The sequence below is a fragment of the Malus domestica genome, chromosome 07 (assembly GCF_042453785.1).
Source record: "Malus domestica chromosome 07, GDT2T_hap1".
In the NCBI taxonomy this organism is placed as follows: domain Eukaryota; kingdom Viridiplantae; phylum Streptophyta; class Magnoliopsida; order Rosales; family Rosaceae; genus Malus; species Malus domestica.
The window spans coordinates 8,087,719-8,107,765 of NC_091667.1; the positions used below are offsets into that span (position 1 = coordinate 8,087,719).

Consider the following 20,047-nt stretch of genomic DNA (forward strand, 5'->3'; position numbering starts at 1 on the left):
CACCTGATAGCTGACAGCTGAGATCGCGTTTGAAAAGTGTTGATGGACTTTACGCAGGAAAATCTGACTTTTGAAATTCGAAGAGTGGTATCTTTTCGATTTTTTGAACAAGTGGTTGTGTTGCCTTTCCTTTTAAAGCGGTGTCAATCGTATTCAACATGCACACTTTGAAGATTGCTCGCCCTTGAAAATTGTCTTTGTTGTATTACTGAGATTTTACTCCCTCCAACCCTTTTCTTCTACCATTTTTAAAAATGGCATACCCGTCTAACATTTGCTTAGATTTGAGTCTCAGGAGTGATACAAATGCGCAGCGTCAGGGTAATATATGGCACCCGTCATTCTTTTCTTCTAATGGCCCTCTTACAGTTGAAGACTCTGTGATGAGGGATGCAACAACGGCTACGGTTGTAGCTAGGAACCTTCTCACTCCTAGAGATAATAGGCTACTTTCAAGGCGGTTCGATAAGTTGGTTGTTCAAGACTCTTGGGCTATCAGTGTTCAATGTGTGGGCTCTGTGTCCAACATAGGCTAGGGCCTACTTGCTCGAACTCGCCAAGTTGAATCATTGACGGTCGAGGTGGAAAGCCTTGGATGAGAGATCAAACGTCTCAAGCGTGAGAATCGAGAGTTGCGCATGCTTGCAAATGATTATTCGACGAGCATAAAGAGAAAGCTTATCATCTGCAGGCATTTGAAGGTCGGATTTAAAGCGACCATTAGAAGTTTGTGGCTTTCTTCCAGAGGCACTTTTTACCTTCACTTTCTGGCGTTCGACCAAGCATTGAGGCGCCACATGATCAATCTTTAGTGCCTTCTTCTTCTAGGGTTTAGCCGAGTGCTGAGGCTTCACGTGAGCAACCTTTGTGAAGTCTCTGTCTTTTCTCTTTTGCTTTATTTTTTATTTAATTTTTTATTTTTTTATATGAACTTATAATTTCTTAGAGATATCAATGGACATGCTTTATTTTATTCAGTATGTTGTGTTGAAACACATATCTCACTCATATGTGTTACTTCCCCTCTTCCTTTTCCGTTTTTTTTCTTAGATAGTGCCTGATGCACCATCCCCTTACTTTCTACTTTTCAATTATTCTGTCACCATCACCCCTTTTGTTTTGTTTTGTTTTTTTTTGTTCTTTTTTTTTTCTTGACTTGCTAATAGTAGTATACACTTGTGAGTGGTTTGACGATAGCACGATTGGGTTTCTTAGTGGGTGCTTAAATTGGCATAGGCCATCATTCCTCTTTAGAAAAATGTGACCTCCATCTTTGAATTGGCATGCGGGAACTCACGTTAAATGTGTTGATGGGTCACTTTTGAACATGTGCCTTTGTGCTGCAGCTTAATCCCACCTAGAACCTTTCTCATGCTGCTGTGCATCATTCCTGAAATCTTCATATATATATATATATATATTTTTTTTTTGTTTTTGTCGGCCAACACCTTCCCTTTTTTGTTCTATATATACCCCTACATGGTACAAGGAGAAATGCAGAGGAGTTTGCAGAGGCACGAAGCAAGGATGCAAGTAGGTGTGAGTTAACAAACTTTGGTTTTGTCAATCACATTCTAACGCAGCAGCCATGGTGGAGGTGCAGAAGCAGCTGGAGCTTGAGATAAAGTGTAAGGCGTCGAGCTTCATGACCGGCTAGTCGTTTGACAGCGATCACCGAAGTTTTTTTCTATTTTTATTTTTGTTCAGTTTTCTCCTCCGCAATCTCTAACCTCGTCCTTGAGTTTGCCATTCACAGTTGGCGCCACAAGTCCCCGTTGATACTTCTAAGCCCCTCGAAGCTCAATGACCAAAAGTGTGGCAAGAGCAAACAATATAGCCTCATCAGGTCAGATGAAGTTTCGAAACACTGTCACAATCTTCGACCCACAGCTGGAAGCTCTAATGAAATTAGCCGCCACCGCAGTAGCAGCGTTTGCATCCATAGAAGCCGCGAACCAGGCAAGCAACACAGATGCCCAGATCAACACCCAGAGGGCAAATTTGACCGGCCGCTCCTCAACAACGGCAAAAGCCCATCTTCCTTGTCTTTTTCAGGAAACCCATGTAAGGAAACTCCCAGTGCAGTGCCGCACTTCTATCAATTCTCCCGGGGTCTACAACATTAGAAGCCACCGACAATGGAACAGATGAGCAAGCTTGGGATGAGATTGTTCTATTGAAGATGTTTACTGGATAAGTTTATAATCTGAAGGTGGTTGCTTTGATTGGAGGGCTCGAGCTTGGTGTGAACTTGATGATGGATTTATCGATGGAGGTGCGATACATCGGGGAATCTCGCCAGTCTTTTCAGTTGGCTAGAATGAAGGTGGTAAGACGGCAACTTAGAATGAGATCAAGGGCGAGAGCACAGAACAGGAGGCAGTCGTACAGAAACTGGAGCAGCGGGAGGCTAGGCTGCGGTTGTTGAGGATGGCGTAAAAGACGTCGTCGTAGAGTGACGACCTTGGGGTTGTTGGAGTCGAGGCAGTGGAGAGCTTGGGTGGCACTTTGAAATCACTGTGTTTTCTGCAGAAGTGTTTCTTGAACCAAATTAAATCACCAAAAGCAAGATGCCCATAAGCTTCATCAACAATTACAGTTTCTGCGACCTTCTCCATATGTTGGTAACTGTACACATTCCCACAAGGATTCCCGGTGATATTTCAGCTGCCCAAAGCAGATGCGGAGGAGAGACAGAGAAACACCACTTCTGAATCCAGATCTTGTGCATCTGTAGGTCTTCCTTTTGTTCGTGGGTGACTCTGCCACTTTCATGAGAGGAAGAAGACAGAGGAGTGGAAAAGAAGGTGTTTGAAGACGAGGTCGTGCAGCTGACTTGGAGGTCCACTTGCTTCGGGTGTGCGCACCATGTGTAGCAGGTGGGGTTCTTGAGCAGATGACTTTGATGGCAGCCATGAGGTCCATGATGCCTTTTGAGGATTTGCAGTTCAGACCCATTATGCTTGGTCTTGGTGGAGGACGAACACTGGGTCAAGCTTGAAGTGGACAAAGAAGGAGATGGGCCTGGATTTGGGCTGTTCTTTTGTGGACTTCAACTTTTGTTTCTTTGATTTGGCATGGGTCTTAAGTGTAGGAAGACCCATTTATACTTTTTTTTAATGAGGCTTTTGAGCCGACTTCTTCTTTTAAAGAAATAAAGTATTCACATTCTTGAATTTGCTCTTTATTCTTCAAAGTGTTTGTGTTTTTGTTGATGATATGGCTGTACTCAAAGTTTTGAAGCTTCAAGTTGCCTACGTACCTTCGGTTGAGGAGGGATCAAGTCATGACGTAGTTCAAATGATGAATTTATTTATTTATTATTTATTTATGGTTTTAATGGTGATTTTGATGATGATTTTGCCGTACATAGTTTATGCTCTTGTGGGCCAGAAGCTTTGTGCCGTGTACAGTTTAGGCTCATACAGGCGATGAGTCTTTGGTCTCGCATTTTATGCTTGTGCGGACTAGGAGCTTGATTGTTGTGGATTTGTCAAGCGACTTGGGAGAGGCGTTCCTCACAATCCTCATAGCAAGGAGCCTTGACTGAGTAATTGAAGAAGTCTTATGGAAAGAAATCACACATTGTGATGGGGATGGACGATCTTCGTATCGAAATTTCATTATCTCTAACACTTTCACATTGTTCTTGAGGTTGACAAGAACTGCTTTGCCCCCTTTCTGACTGATGAACTTATGAACGAGATGGTTGCTGCTTGTCCAATTTCTTCGAAGTGATTTTGGAGAGGTGTTCCTCGCAATCTTCATAGCAAGGAACCTTGGTCGAGTATTTGAATAAGTCTTGAGGAAGAAGAGATCGTGCATGAACGATCTTTGTGCCGAAATTTCCTTATCTTCAACACTTTCACATTGCTTTGGAGGTTGGCGAAAACTGCTTTGCCCCATTTCCGATTGGTTCACTTGTGGAGAAGACGTATGCTTCTCGTGCAGTTTCTTCGGAGTGACATGAGTCCATCCTTCAACTTCACTTGACTTCGAGTATGCCCCCAACGGTCGAGGTGAAGACTTTGAGCCGAAAGAGCCAAAAGTGACGTATTCCTTAGGGATTTCATATTCTTTGTCTTTTTGGATTTGTTGGCGTGAAGATTGGTCGGTGTGGATGATGGTGCGCCTTCTTACTTTCAGTGGTCCATTTGTGTCAACCTCCAAAATTGCTTGGCGCTTCATCCTTGAAGGAATCAAGCTTCGAATATCGCCTTTTTTTACTAGCCTGTCGAGCTTTTCTTCCTTTGACGTTGTCTCCCTATTTCTAGAAAACTTCATGTTGTCTTCAAGTCTTTTCAAAGTTGACCGACGAGGAGGAGAGCTAGCCATGTCGCTTTGCTTCTTAGGTTTTGACAACTTTTCAAAAATAGAGCTTTGGGATGTTAGCTTGTTAAGCCTCTTGAAGACGGAAGTTCTGTTTTGACCACCAATGCAATTAAGTGCTGAAGTTCTGGGTCTTGAACGATTCATCCTATCGAAGACTGACGTCTGAAGGGTGGATTTAGGCTCTTCTCGATCTTGTTCAATGCTCACGCTGATGTGTTGAGTGCTAGCATTTTTCGCTTTGTTTGAAATCTTCACGGGCGCATTTGGTGTGAAGCAAAGTCCAGCTTTGTTGTTGTTAACTCAGTAACCATGCTTCTTCAACTTTTTTGGAGTCTCGATGAGCTCATGTTCTTTATTATTGACAGTGTTTGAAACCTTCTTTCTAGGATTCGAAGAAGAAGTGAAGTCGTACCCAGCTTTCAACATGAATTTGTAGGCGTTTGGATCAAAACCTTCTTCGGTCCTCTTGGTTGGGAGAAAGCTTGGTTCCACCCTCTTTGGTAGAGCTTTTATAAAGCCTTGGGGTAATCTTACAACCTTATTGTCGCCTAGCTGTGTCAGAGGCAAAACTGCATTCGTCTTGAGCAACTTTACATTATCCCTATACCGCTGTGCATCGGCTTTGCTTGCTCCAGTTTCGAACGTAGACTGACCATTCTTTCTCCTTGACATCAGGATGTATAGGAAGACGGGTGTGTTTGGTCCATTTGAGGGCGTCCTACTTCTTTTGGTTGTTGCAGGTTTAGCAAGCTCGTCATAGTTTTTACTTGAAGATGGCAAGGCTTCTCCTTCTTGCTTCTTGGGCATGGCTTGCCACTCCTGCTTTTTAGGTGTTGCTTTGCTCGTGGATTTGATTTCTTTTAGAAGAGCTTCGGGCACCATGTCTTCATCCATGTAGAACTTAGCGTCTGCGAAATGTGATTCGGCTTCGATGAATGGTTTGGTGTCGCTATAAATCACCTTCACTCATTCTCGGTAAAATTTTAAGCATTGGTGAAGGGTGGACTGTACTACTCTGTAGGAAGTTCTTGCATCAATCACGTGGAATATCGTGTTTGACTTGAGTTCGCCAATAGTCATCTTCACTCGGATCATGCCCATCGCTCTTTGTCCTCCTTGATTAAAACCTTGGATTAGTAGACGACTTAGGGACAGTTCATCAGCCTTGATGCCGATTGTAGTCATTGTTGACTTTAGCATGATGTTTATGGCTGATCCACCATTCACAAGCATGCGGTTGATTTTGTGTTCCCTTACGTACCTAGAGACGAAGATAGGACGGTTGCGAGGCTTGGATCCTAGCAGCAAGTCTTCGTCGGTGAAGTGGATTGCGTCCTCGGTGACACAGCATGTGGCACATTCATGTGGCCGAAGCTTCAAGCCTTCGTTCTTGCTTTCTTGCATTTCGTGGTCGTCGGGACTTGCCAAGACCGCTGCCAGTGCTATTTGTATCTTCTTTGGCAATTGTAGCGCTTCCTCGACGTTAAAGTGTATTGGCAGGCCTTCTTTGGGTGTGAGGGCAATTTCTCCCTTAATGGCGACGGCTTTGCCTTTTGAAGGTTCTTCCATTTCTACTTCGACCATGTGACATGCAGCAATAGTGCATTATTGGAAGAAGTCATTCAGGAAGTACTTGTGCAAGAAGACAGGAATGCGTGGCTCTTGCTCCATAGGTTCCCTAGCATACGTTGGCTTAGCAACTTTTACGTTTGTTTTGGGCTTCCTACTGTTGCGACGATGGTGTTTTCTCACTTGTTCCCCCTTTGGCCTTATAGCTTGTGGTCTTGGCTTCCTCGTCTTCTTATAGGTCACCAACGTCCACCCTTCTTCATCATCGGTAAGTGCATCCTGATCGTTTACCCCGGTGATGGTTGTGCAGAAGGTATCGTGCAACTTGAGCATTGATAGGAATGGTCAGGTGTCACTTGGAGAGGCACGGGATTGAAGGATCCAAATGCAATTGTAGTAGTATGTGTTGCGGCTGTGTCTTTGAGGTCGAGCTCGATTCGCCCTTGTTGTGCTAGCTTCATGATGAGCTTTTTGACGACGAAACACTTACCAACAAGATGGCTCACGATTTGATGGTACTTGCAGTATGTAGGATCGTTTACGCGATTCATTTCTTCAAGCCGCTTGCATTCGGGTAGCTCGATTACCTTCTTTTCCAGCAAGTCGTCTAACATTGCATCCATGTCTGAGTCAGGAAAAAGGTACACCTTCTGCTCCAATTCCCTCAAGGTGTTTTTGTACTTGTCTTAGGCGGTGAACGCTTCATTGGGGGGTTTCTTCCTAGTTTTGTCAACATTTGGGGAGAGCTCATTATCCTTCTTGAAGTCGGTGATCGACTCTTTCTTTCCGTGATTGACAATACTTAGCTCTATGTTGTGGGAACGAGTTGCCAGCTTCTTGAACGTTCTTGGTTTTATGCCTTGAAGGATGTAATGTAACCCCCAGTGCATGCCTTGAACGCACATCTCAATGGCGGAGGTTTCAGAAAGCCGATCTTTGTAATCCAGACTTAACGAATGCCATCTATTGATGTAGTCGACGACATGTTCATCCTTCCACTGTTTCGTACTTGTCAGCTCCAGCATGCTTACAGTGCGGCAGGTGCTGTAGAAACGGTTGAGGAACTCCCTCTCTAGCTTATCCCAACTGTTGACAGATTCGGGCTCGAAGTCGGTATACCAGTCAAAGGTGTTGCCTTTCAATGAGCGCACGAACAGCTTGACAAGGTAGTCTCCCTCTGTTCCAGCATTGTTGCAAGTTTCAATGAAATGGGCGACATGTTACTTTGGGTTTCCCTTTCCATCGAACTGCATGAACTTTGGTGGCTGATAACCCCTCGGCATTTTCAAAGCGTCAATTTTCTTGGAGTAGGGTTTTGAGTATAGTACGGAGTCATGTGAGCTTCCTTCGTACTGTGCCTTGATGGTGCTGTCGATCATCTCATGCAGCTGCTGGATAGAAAGAGATCCTATGAGTGACGCTGATTGATCAAGCTTTAGCTTCTCTTTGACTTTCTCCGCATGAGGCTCCTCATCCTTGTCGTTTTCCTTCTTTACTAGATTATCCCCTTGCTCGACTTTCACGTCGGGCTTCGCATCCAATTGGTTGACAAGTGCGGCGATTTGCAGGTCGTTCTCCTCCACAGTCCGTGTGAGTTTTACGATCGCTTCATTCATATGAGCCAGCTGCTCATCGATTGAAGACGCTCTAATGGTCATGACTTGTATGGCTGAGCTGCCGCTTGAGTCGGCATCAGAAATCATTGAACTAGAGCACTTCCTTGGGCTTTCCTCCCTTGGCGCCCTTAGCGAGGCCAGGGTGATCACAGGTTCGTGCCTCGGGTGCTCTTGTTCCTTCAGCGGAGTTGATGCAGAGGTAGAAGAGGCGGCAGAAAGAGCTCTTGCCATGCTTCGAGTTATAACGCCCGAAGTGACACCGCCTGCGGTGATGACACTTTTGTTCCTTGCATTGGCTGCGAGAACAACTTGAGCCTTCTTTGATGCCATTTGTGCTTTTTGCAGATTCAAAGATAGAGATGAGAGGTAGAGAATGTCCCACTGGGCGTGCCAAATTTGTAAACACGGGAATTCCTGCGATGAACGAGACAAGAACACGTATACAAAATAATATTTGTATTAATGATTTAGGGGTTACAATCTCTTCTACAAATTTAGCCTCTGATTCTATCTTTGTAATGGGTAGAATTGTTGATGTTGTTGATCTAAAGGGTTGTCGGGGCTTGATCTTTAGAATGAACGGATGATGAATGATGAACACTTTCTTCAAGGGCCGTTGGGGCTTGATCTTGAATTAGTGGAAGTTTCTTCAAGGGCCATTGGGGCTTGATCTTGAAGGAGGATTTTGACGAAGGACGAAGAGGGTTTTCTTGATTCTTCGGAATTTACTTGAGAGCTTTAGAGTTTCGAGGCTTCAAGGCTTTGGTGTGGTGTGAATTCTCTTCCAATTTGGGAGTAGAGAAAATGTATGTAAAAAATCCCCCCTTGACCTTTGATGGGGATGCCTATTTATAGGCTTTGAGAATGAATTACCACCATCCTTTTGTTTTGGTGGATGTTGTAGGTGGATGAGGTGGATTGTTGTAGGTGAATTGAGTGGATGATGTATGTGAAATGAATGTATGATGTATGTGAAATGAATGGAGGTTGTAATTTTAATACAATTGTCAATATTTATTTCACTGAAATTTCAATGTCTACAGTCTCATCTTTCCCAGTATGCGAATCAATCTCAGCAGCAGAATGAGTGGGCTTTAGCACCACTTTAGCAGCAGAGTCCACCTTATCGCTTTTCATAATAGCAAGCCCTTCCAAAGGTGAACCGGACTTAGCTCATAACGAACATGTTGGTACAAACTTCAGCACTAGAGGCATGACGGGACCTCTATGCTGAGCAATCCTATCAGTAATTGCACTAGTCATTCTTGACATGGCAGGTGCCACATGCTTAGATCTAGCAGCCTCATTTTTCTTCCCATTAGAAGAAGTCATGTCAATCATAGGCCTCTCGGCAGCAGGCGGAACCTTACGAGCAGCGGAAGAAGTCTTCAGTTTTTTCTCAACCGGCATCTCTTGAGCAATCGGGGAAGATCTCTTATTTCCACCTTCATTCATAGTAGGCTCCACGATAGCGATCAGACGAGCCAATGCCTTGATCCTCTTTACCTCCTCTTTCGGGAGCAATCCACTTTTCTCCTGGCAAAGAACTAAGCAGCCAACACCATTTATGGTACTCAGCAAGGGAGCTCAACCCATACTGGCTTTTCCCTCATTTTTTCTCTCTGACCACCAAGCAAAAAGCCTGCATGCCCAGTATTTTAGCAACCCATAAGGCCCACGACCTCCTCATTTCTCTCAATCGCCGACCTGGCCCGCGTTAGTTCCAAGAGCCCAAAGGACATGAGCCATGCAGCTTGCCTAGCACTGCACCCAAGTGCCTCAATCCACTGCCCCAGCCGCATAAGCTGTCTTTGGCTATAGCCAAGCCGAGCAGCCCAAGTAGTGGTCCCTGCCACAACACCTTATCGACCCATACCGAGCTGACTCCTGGCCTTTGCTAGCCGACGTGCCCCACCACCCCGACAACTGCCCCGTGACAACATTATCCAAGAAGAATACGAGAAAAATTAAATATTTCTTACCTTGATGCGGCGCTGAGAAGACGAAGCAAGCAACAAAAGACAATCCTTTGCACAGGCAAAATGTAAAAGATTGGTAGAGGAGGGAGAACAAATATCCTCTAAGCTTTCTCTCTCTTGTAGGGTAGAATAAATTGCTCTACAAAGTTGATTTAATAATCCACTTAAGGTGGACTTAAATAGGCTTTGAGAGAAATTTATTTCCCTTTCCTAGAAGGATCTAATTTTCAATTAAAGAGGGAATCAAAATCAAAATAGGAAACAATCCAAAGTTTCCAAAAGCAAGAAAATCTCTACACCTGTTGCCATTTTCTGCGAGCATCCCAACAGGTGTGGGGGCATTTGTGGAGCCAAAAATAATCAAGAGGCGACACATGGATTTTTGGGTAAAAAGGACAAAATTACCCTCGAGGCACACCGGAATTCCTACGCACGAGCAGTGGACAATCATTCCTCAATCAAGTCAAAAGTGCCCAAATAGGTATTTATTTATAACCTATTTCATCCATCCCTCATCATATCTTCTCCACAAGGTAACCCCCAAAACATTCATTTTAAATTATGTTAATTAGCTAGTTAATGGATTTATTACCTAATTAATCTATTAATGGCTAATTAAACTACCAATTACACCCAAAAAACACACAAGAGGCCGGCCACCTTCTCTCCCAAGGGGTCGGCCATGCCTTATATATTCTATCTTATTTTCTCTAAAAACTTAAGTCTTCACTCTTGCTAAGCACTCAAAATTCTAACTTTGGAGTTGGAGGTTCATCGGCCAAAGTTCCCCCCCATTCATCGTGGGTGTGTGAGGCTCTTGGCCTTGATTTAAGGTGTTATTTGTTTTGTAGGTATAATATTATCCAAGAACAAGAAGAAAGAAATTTGTATCCACATATTGTATCTATTAAAGAATCCTCACATTTAAAAGGAGCTAATGCTAATTTATTATGTAATTAATTATAGAGTTGTGGTTACAAAACTAAAGCCCAACGGCTGCCTACGTGTGTATATAACCGTGTATGTGTGTTGATAAATGATAAGAAATAATCATTTCTACAATTTTATTTAGCCTGCAAATTATTAATTTTCTATATTTTCCCAAAAGGATCTTAGTAAGAAATTCCATATATTGTCCAAATTTAAACATTACTTTAAATGGCTTTTAGATTATAAAAAGGCCAAAAAAGTATACACGAATGGTGCAGGTTAAAAGAATCTAAGCCAATTTACAACACGACGAAACAAAAAATATAGGTAAAGAGCCCGCATATATATTTATGTCTCCGACAGATTTTTCATATAACCAATATACAGGATGATACACCATGTGTTATTATGCAAATGGTAAGATATGTGTGTTAAAAAGTTAATAATTTAAAAAATAAAATTTTCCATAACTCCTATTAAAACAAGTGGTATACCACTTGTGTTCCCGTTACAACTAAAAATTTCTCCTCCATCACCCTGCAAATCACATCATAAATCTCTTTAAGTTTTTTTTTTTTTTTTCATGCATCATTCTTTTATTTTTAACTCCAACTCTTTTTCTACTTTTTTTCTGGTATAATTTTTTTAATTTTTACTAGGGAAAATATTTTCTACGTTTTTAATTATCTGGGAAAGGCAGATCAGACTTATCACACGGGTTTGTTTGTTTTTTTTCTTTTCTTTATTTGGTTTATTATGACAAATCACAATTTCCTTTTATGCCCCATTGGGTTTTCTCTCTCTCTCTCTCTCTGTGTCGGGCCATGCCTAGGAGTATATATAAAGGAGCAAGCATAGAGACACAGAAACAGACTGAGGGATATCACTCAAAGTGCGAGCTTCTTCTTCTCCCTCTCTCTCTCTCTCTCTCTCTCTCTCTCTCTCTCTCTCTCAGTTTCTTGACTGAGTGAGTAGTAAGTTATAACAAAGCAAAAGAGAATCATGGTGCTGGGTTTCGTGGTGGGTGTGGGAACGGGGCTGGGTTCCATTTGGATGGTACTTTTGTCGAGCTTAGTTGGTCTTGTGGCCTTCTGGTGGCTTATCAAGAATGCGAATCGGTTGCTGTATGAAACCCAGCTGGGTGAAAGGCAGTACTCTCTCCCACCTGGTGACTTGGGCTTGCCTTTCATTGGCAACATGTGGTCCTTCCTCAGAGCTTTCAAGTCTAACAATCCTGAGTCCTTTCTCGATACGTTTGTTTCCAGGTCAAATTTCACCTCTCACTCTCTCTCTCTCTTTCTCCCTCTCTCTCTTTCTCTCTCTCTCTCTCTCTCTCTCTCTCTCTCTCTCTAATTTTGCCAAAGTTATATTGTTCTTCCTTGTTTAGCTAAAAGCAAACTAAGTAGCGTTATGTGGTTGATATTGAGCCAAAATGATACATTTAGTACCGGATATCAGTATATGCTTACAGTGTCGATATCTAGTCGATATCATGAAGTGTTCTAAAAATAAATGACTACCAAAATGTCGATCATGTTTGCACTCCATGTATCTGTAAATGGGTGTTTGAATTACCAATTTGTCCCAACATAGGAAAATATTGCGTTGTACATCTTTGTCTACCACATGTAACGTTTGTGAAGCATAGAGTAGAAAAAGTTACCAAAAACGCTACATATGTAGAATTACCAGAGAGACGGGCCATACGGCCCACTTCCAACAACATCGATATTGTCTCAAACTTGGTAATTATCACCTACACAATCCAACAACATGTAACATCTTTTGGCCTAAGTGGAGCCATGTTGAGGCTCACCCATTCGCGCGGGGTCAAAGGGGACCCACCCATTCATGAGGCAATACCGGCCCGTCCTCTGGCTTTGGTATCATCTTAAATTTCAGGTAGACGGGTCATGGGCCCATTCCAACAACATCGATATTACACTCACTTGACCACCTGCTCAATCCGCCAGGTGTGAGATTTTAATACAAAATACCTCAGTGTTAAGTTAAAGTAGAATAATTCTATTTAAACTATTACTTATCTTTAAACTATTACTTATCTTTTACTACAGTCGATGTGGGATTCAACAACATATCGGCTTTTATTTTTTTTTTTGTCACTTTCACTGTCACATTTGTAACCAAAGCTTTTGTCCTCTAATTTATTTGTGTAACTGATATTTTGTGTGCATGTTTGACACTTGTTGAGGACAGTCTATACACAATGTGTGTGACTGCCACCACCACACTTCATGTAAATACTCCCAATTTTTCACCGCTCCTTATTTTGAGTTTTCTGCACAAAAACCCTTGTTTTAGCATGCTTAGGAAGGCTCACTGCTCTATTTGTCCTACGAAAAACTCTTTATGACAGAAAATATCGTCGCAATAACGTTATGTGCCATGTAAATTGTCCTCATTTCCGACACGTTTCACACCTTCTCTTGTTTTTCACATTACAAGTAATTGTCCACATAGGATTTGTCAAACTTGAAACTACCCAAGAAATTATTTGAACTTGTGTCAAGTTGAAATTTTAACAAGACGGATTTTTATTTGAGCCTTTGATAAGAGGGGCCTATCTCCTCCTTCTCTGTCCCACACACTAACTGTACATGTGGACTTTAGAGTACAATGGGTCGTGCATGTTAAACCAAATTGTCCATGTAGGATGCTAATTAAAACTATAAATATCCCAAATCTTGTTTATAAGAAATTTGGGTTTAACAGTAAACATTAAAAAAAATTTTTTATGTTTGGTAGATGTGTTACTCTTTTTTCTTGACAAAGTTTCTTCAAGTCGTTTAACAAGTCAAGTTTTAATGAGGCCACTAATTTACTCGTCTGCTTGTTCTCGTTTGATGAAGAGTCAATTTACCTTAAATAAAGAAAAAGAAAAAATGGTGAGTTTAGTCTTTGATGGGTTGAGAATATTTTCATTTTTGTATTGAGGGGATTTGGTAAAGTTGTTGATATTTTGAATGAGTAGCCTAATTTAATTTCAATATGCTTCTCCCTTGTCCTCAACTACTTGGCATTTTCTGACCAAAGAAAGCACTTGGCATGCATTTAGGTGCAAAAGCGGGATATAATGGAGAATAGAGAACTTGACTCATTCCTTCTGAGGATGTGGAAGTCAATTTTCCAAACATTAGGAATATGTTCCCAATTTGTTGAGTTGATCGACTAGAACTGCTTCTTTTGCAAGTGATTCTCTTTAGAAACTGCTTTTAATATTCTCCTCTGTTTTTTTCCCTGTTCTAAAATAAAAAACAAACAAAATTAAAAAGTTTAAAATTAAAAACGGACATGTGTGCTAGGAAACTAGATGAACTAACAAGTTCAATAGGTGGCCACCACTATAGTTTATGGGAATAAGAAGCAGAAAATATTTTTGGTCCAAAACTTGCATGCTTTTGTTGGGTCACCATGTAGCAATGTGTCACACTCATATTTTTATTAGGGCGGATGCAGTGCGTCTAATGCACCCAATACAAACTAGTATATGGATGAAAGAACATTAGTCACATTGTACCATAGTGTTGAACAATGTGAATGGAAGAGTTTCTTTTTGCCTCACCATTTGTCACTTCAACTCAAAAGCGAGTCTAACACGAGCGCGCGCAAGCAGACACATACACTCTTCTTTGGTTGACCCTTTTTTCATTTGAATTATTTGGAAGTTGATTATCGGCTTAGTTCAATCGTTTTGTGTGCGCCATATATTTAGCCAATTTGACTAATTTCAGTGTAACTATGTTACCATATCAATGAACAATACAGATTTGGGAAAACTGGAATCTATAAGGCCTTCATGTTTGGGTTCCCAAGTGTCATTGTTACAACGCCGGAAACAAGTAAAAGAGTTTTGACAGATGACGATGCATTCAAACCTGGGTGGCCTGTTTCTACTGTGGAGCTAATTGGAAAGAAATCATTCATTGGTATATCTTACGAGGAACACAAACGTCTAAGAAAGCTAACAGCAGCTCCAGTCAATGGTCATGAAGCACTCTCCGTGTACATGAAGTACATTGAAGAGATTGTCGTAAGGTCCTTGGAAAAATGGTCCAAAATGGGACAAATAGAGTTCTTAACTCAACTCAGAAAGCTTACCTTCAAGATTATTATGTACATCTTTCTTAGCTCAGAGAGCGAGTCAGTCATGGAGGCTTTGGAGAGGGAATATACAGTACTTAACTACGGAGTTAGAGCCATGGCAATCAATCTTCCAGGATTTGCATACCATAAAGCACTTAAGGTGAGGAGCTGATAAATTGGATTTTTTGTTTCATAACTTGGACAGTTGTATTTGTAATTTTTTGAGCATTTAACTGAGGTCTTTGCATTTCAGGCTCGGAAAAATCTTGTTGCTATATTTCAGTCAATTGTGGATGATCGAAGAGCTCAAAGAAAGGCCGGAAACTACTATTCAAAGAAGAAAGATATGATGGACGCTCTGCTGGATGTTGAGGAAGATGATGGAAGAAAACTTACCGATGAGGAAATTATAGACGTACTGTTAATGTACTTGAATGCAGGCCATGAATCTTCCGGCCATACCATCATGTGGGCTACCGTTTTCCTACAAGCAAACCCAGAAGCTTTCCAGAGAGCTAAGGTATTTGAATTCACATATTTTTGGGTAGTTCATCTTGAATGAAGTTCTTTTATTGTCTCCTTTTCCTTTTGAATATTAGGGGACTGATTTACCTGTGCAGGCGCAATGACACAATTCACCAGTCGCAGCATTTTAGCCTTCATTTTGCATGCATAATCAATCCACTTTGATTAGGCCGCATTTTTTAAATTGACCGATATTTATGCTGTTATTCAATGAATTCTGGTTTGATCAATTCACTGATATCATTTGATGAATTCTGTCTGATGACTCCTAAAAACTTTAAATATTATTTGCTAATCATGTTTGAACAACTTTAGGCTGAGCAAGAGGAGATTCTCAAGAGGAGGCCACCAACGCAGAAGGGCATGACACTTAAGGAATATAGGGAAATGGACTATCTTTCAAAGGTACAGAAAAGTGGTTTCACCTTCACCTTCGTTTTTATTCAGCAGCTGCCAAGTGATTCCAGCTAACTGCTTTAAACTCCATAGGTGATTGACGAAACTCTTCGTGTGATAACATTCTCACTCACTGTCTTTCGTGAGGCAAAGAAGGATGTCAAAATAAATGGTAGGTTAAGATTTTCTTTCTTATGTATTTCTCTCTGCATACATATCTTCAATGGTTACACATTTTTCTTTGAATAACTACGAGATCTCAGAAATTTATGTAATGGCTTCAATTTCAGGTTACAGCATTCCTAAGGGCTGGAAAGTATTGGTGTGGTTCAGGAGCATTCACTATGATTCTGAATTATATCCAAACCCAATGGAATTCAACCCTTCCAGATGGGATGTAAGTTTTTAAACACCTGTAATTTATTAATAATTATGACAAACAATAATTTATACAACTTGTTTTCCTGCTTTCTGCCGGCCCAGAATTTAACACCGAAAGCATTAAGTTTTCTTCCCTTTGGAGCTGGAAGCCATCTGTGCCCCGGAAATGATCTTGCTAAGCTGGAAATTGCTATTTTCCTTCACCATTTCCTCCTTAATTATAAGTGAGTGCTCTTAAACAAATTCCTCTCCATGACTAAAATTGGAAACTTTGTTGTTATAATCTTAATAATCTTCTAGTGTTTCGGTGATTTGATGCTGCAGGATGGAACGCGCTAATGCGGGATGCCCCTTGATGTACTTGCCTCATACTAGGCCAAAAGACAATTGCGTGGCAAAAATCAAGAAATGTGGATCTGCAAAGGCCTGAGAGCACTGAGAGGATAAGAGAAGAGAGTACACAGATTAAGGTATTTCATATCGTAGGTTATAAATATAAGCATTTTTACGGCCTCATATATTTCGCTTAGGTTCTATGATTTTAATTAGCAAATTTTGAACCTAATCTTCTGTCCATCTGTTACCAGCCCAGGAGCCACGCCAGCAAATATACACAGAAGTGAGGCGGCCGGGGAGTTTCCGCGGCTCAGCAGCTAGCTAGGTTTAGTTAATTTAGAGGTTATTCATGTTTCAGCGGGAAAGAAGGCCTAGCATGCAAACCAATAAGAGCTGGTATTTGTGCATTTGCAGGCTTGTTTAATCTGTATCCTTGTTGTCTTCTCTTGATAAAACTGCTGGACAATGCACCAAGGACTTAACTTTTTTTTTCTTGGGCTGTCTTTTGTGGTTTTCTCCATTTTATGATAAATTTGGACGAGAGATTAAGAGATTTAGGTTAAACTAATTAGAAATGCACTGAGTTCACCAAAAAAATAAAAAATAAAAAAAATTAGAAACGCACTGCTCAAGAGCATCATAAAGTCACCAAACAAATGAGAGGTACACGTTTTGAGGCATTATGTCCTTAATGGTCCAACAATGCCAACTAGAACAAAATTACCATGTACATCAGTACATTTGATACTATTTTGACGGAATAAAAATAATTTAGTGAAAGTTAAGCGAATATTGAGTTTCAAGGTATAAAATGACGATATTTGAGTTTTAGGGAGAACAAAAAATAGTTACAGACAATTATAAAATAAAATATTATTAAGAATATGGATAAAAAGTATCTTGAAACAATAGTACAAATCCTCAAAGCCCAGCAAAGTTCTCCAAATTGATCCCTCCTTTAACCTAATGGCCAAATATCCTTATTTATATTACAAAAGGTTTTAGAATAAAACTAGAAAACATAATAAAATAATAAACTAGCAAATAAAAAGGTTTCTATTTAAAGTTAAATTCAGACTTTTTAGGAAAACACACTTTTGATTTGGTCCAGAATGTCTCTTTTGAAAGCTTAGAACGTCCCCAACAAATCCATCTTCCTCAAAATATGCCACCTTAACCTTCAAAATATCTAAAACGTCCAAAAATGTCAATCTGATAAAGTTGCGCGTGGACCTTCTTTTCTTCGCCACGGTCAAACGGCTTAGTAGAAAAATCTGAAATCTTGACGGAATCACCTTGGAATCACTCCAAAATTCATGCATTTGATTACTTTATGCTCAAGAGAAAGTCGCATATCCTACATTAGAAAGACAATTCAGAAGTATCAAAATTCTCACAAAATAACCAATGAATTAATACTAAGAATAGGATAAAAAATATAATATAATATTGCCTCATCACCTGTGCACGTCTAAAACTTGATAGTATATATGAGATAAAGTTCCGGGAAGGAAAAACTAAAGTAACGGTATTTCAAATTCGAAGCGAAATGACAACGGCTACTTTGGCAAGATAAATGGGCAAGGCTATTACAAACCCCACAAGCTCAGGAAATGGATGGTTCAACCCTCACATGGCGGCTGTTTCTCGCGCCATTGCCAAACGGATCCCATTGGTTGATCTCGTCCTCAAATTCAGAGACGCAATGGTAAATACCTAATACTAATTCAAAGTATTTGTCACACACTGCAAGTGTTTGATGAAATCCCTGACTCACATGCGGTAGCCTCTTTTTCTTTCTTAGGATGAAAGTTTCTATGTTTAAGCTCTGTCTTCGTGAGTTTTAGGGCTTTAATTGTAGAAAACTGGTGCAAGTAGCTCTCAAGAAATCTCTGGATGGCTAGAGATGGTCTGGGATTTAATTCCAATGGAGCAACATCCTCTTTTCGTGGCTACACTGTGGCAGTTATGGCGCGAAAGGAATAAGGTTCTTCATGGAGCCGAGGTGACGTCGGTTCTTTGTGTGCTATGATGAGGCGTATAAACAAGTTCTGAACTCCCATCATAAGAGTACTCCTTCCTTTGTGTGCTAGTTAGATCCGCTGGAGGCCTCCTAGTGTAGGTATTCTCAAGCTCAACGTGGACGGGGCTATCAATATTACCAATGGAACTAGAGGTGCGGGAGGCATTTTCAGGGATGATCGAGGGTGGCTAGTAGGGGCTGTGGCGATGAAAGCTCCAAACTTAATGTCGATCCGAGCTATGGAGTTGTATGCTCTGGAGGTGGGGATCTCTTTTGCGGTGGATGCTGGGTAAGTTCCTTTTGTGAGTGAATCCGATTCTCTGCAGGCTGTTCAACTGATCAGTAATGATGAAGAAAGTTTGACAGCGGAAGGGGTTCTTGTGGATGAAGTGCGACATCTCCTTTCTTCACAAACTCAAATTTTAGCTCAATGTCTCTGGAACGCACATCGGATAACATGTTATGGTTTACGTCAAGAGAGGTTGTGTTTTTGGTTTGAGAATGGACCGCCATTGCTGCAGAATTGTGTTCAAGAAGACCTCCCTACAGGGAGTTATAAAGGGTCGTGTTTATCATTGTTTGGGTCTCCGGTGAGGAGGAGCACTCGTTTGAGTTGGGTTGGTTTGTTTTATTGCGCGTGTGGGGGGCCTCTTTTTCCTTGCTCGGTGTATTTTTTTTTTCACGTGGTGTTCCGCTAGTAAGAGTTTTGTGAGACCCCGTCTCACCACATATGCCCTGTTTATGTACTTTTTTACGTTTGATTATTGAATGAAATCCAGTGTTACCCTAAAAAATACTGCATCCTAAATGCTAAATGTTTTTCAAAATAAAAGAGGATTTGAAAGGGTCTGAGGATAAAGGCAGAACCTCATGTTTAGGGAAGCTGTCACAGACAACCTGTCAGCCATATTAGGTGACCGGCTGATTGGGCTTTAAAGCACATAGCTTGCTGCTAGGACCAGACCAGTCGGTCCACCTTGCAGAATTCAAATTCTCACACCTCTTTGGAGGTGGAGTTCTGTGAACACATTTAAAGCTAGGATGCTCCATATATAGTACCAAAGTTACTCAAGTCAATGTTCTCTAAGTTTGAGAACGAAATGAAATGAGCAGACTTGTCTTTCTTGAAGTGGTGCTTCTTGATCAAAGAGTGCAAACCAAGAGATATGAGGCTTTGAATGGTTGTTCCATTTTAGAATCGGATACTTAAACCTCCATAAATAGAGGGCGAAATTTTGGATGAAAGTATGATTGATATTCCTACAAATACTCAACGCTATACACAAAGCCTACTCCACCTTTTTCAATGAAAAACCACACTAAGAACGATTTTTCTGTAGGTTTTGTAAATTTCCTTGGTTTTTTACTTTACTTTATTTATTTATTTATTTTTATTTCTTTTCCATTCTATCTCATGCGTCGCTTTAGAATGCGAGGGCTAGGAATCCTGTTTTGAGTGACAGGGGGCGACCAAGGACTCGGTTTAATCCCCCTTGGTCCCCTCCTCCCAATGATACGGTGAAGATTGATGTGAATGCTAGTTGGAAGGCGGGTGGTAGCACTTGTCATATGTGGTACGGGACTCGAACTCCAACTGCTTGGCGGTAATTAAGGAGGAAGGAAATAAGGGCTCCATACGTACTGAGCTTTGGGTGTTTTGGAGGGCTGCGCTCTGGCTCAACAAATGGGGTACTCGAGAATTATCTTACAGTCCGACTCTAAGGAGGTGATCTCGTGGTTCAATGGTTGCATAGATAATGGAGGCTGGGAGGTGTTTCCTAACCTCTGTAAGATTCGGCAGGTGGGCAACTCTTTTCTCGCGTGCAACTGATCTTGGGTCTGAAGATCAGCAAATG

At 41.2% G+C, this 20,047-nt stretch overlaps 1 protein-coding gene and 1 long non-coding RNA gene across 2 annotated transcripts; both read left to right on the forward strand.

Moving 5' to 3' along the window:
* Positions 1-11,228: 11,228 nt before the first annotated feature.
* LOC103438911 (ent-kaurenoic acid oxidase 1-like) lies at positions 11,229-16,660 on the forward strand. The gene is made up of 9 exons (XM_029105476.2): positions 11,229-11,691; positions 14,213-14,690; positions 14,784-15,050; positions 15,371-15,460; positions 15,545-15,623; positions 15,742-15,848; positions 15,935-16,056; positions 16,157-16,302; positions 16,420-16,660. The coding sequence occupies exons 1-8, from the start codon at positions 11,429-11,431 to the stop codon at positions 16,260-16,262; spliced, it is 1,512 nt and encodes a 503-aa protein (XP_028961309.2). The 5' UTR covers positions 11,229-11,428; the 3' UTR covers positions 16,263-16,302; positions 16,420-16,660.
* Positions 16,661-17,670: 1,010 nt separating this feature from the next.
* LOC139197592 (uncharacterized) lies at positions 17,671-18,922 on the forward strand. Its single transcript, XR_011583103.1, has 2 exons — positions 17,671-17,876; positions 17,973-18,922. It is a non-coding gene; the product is annotated as an uncharacterized lncRNA (long non-coding RNA).
* The last annotated feature ends 1,125 nt before the right edge of the window (positions 18,923-20,047 follow it).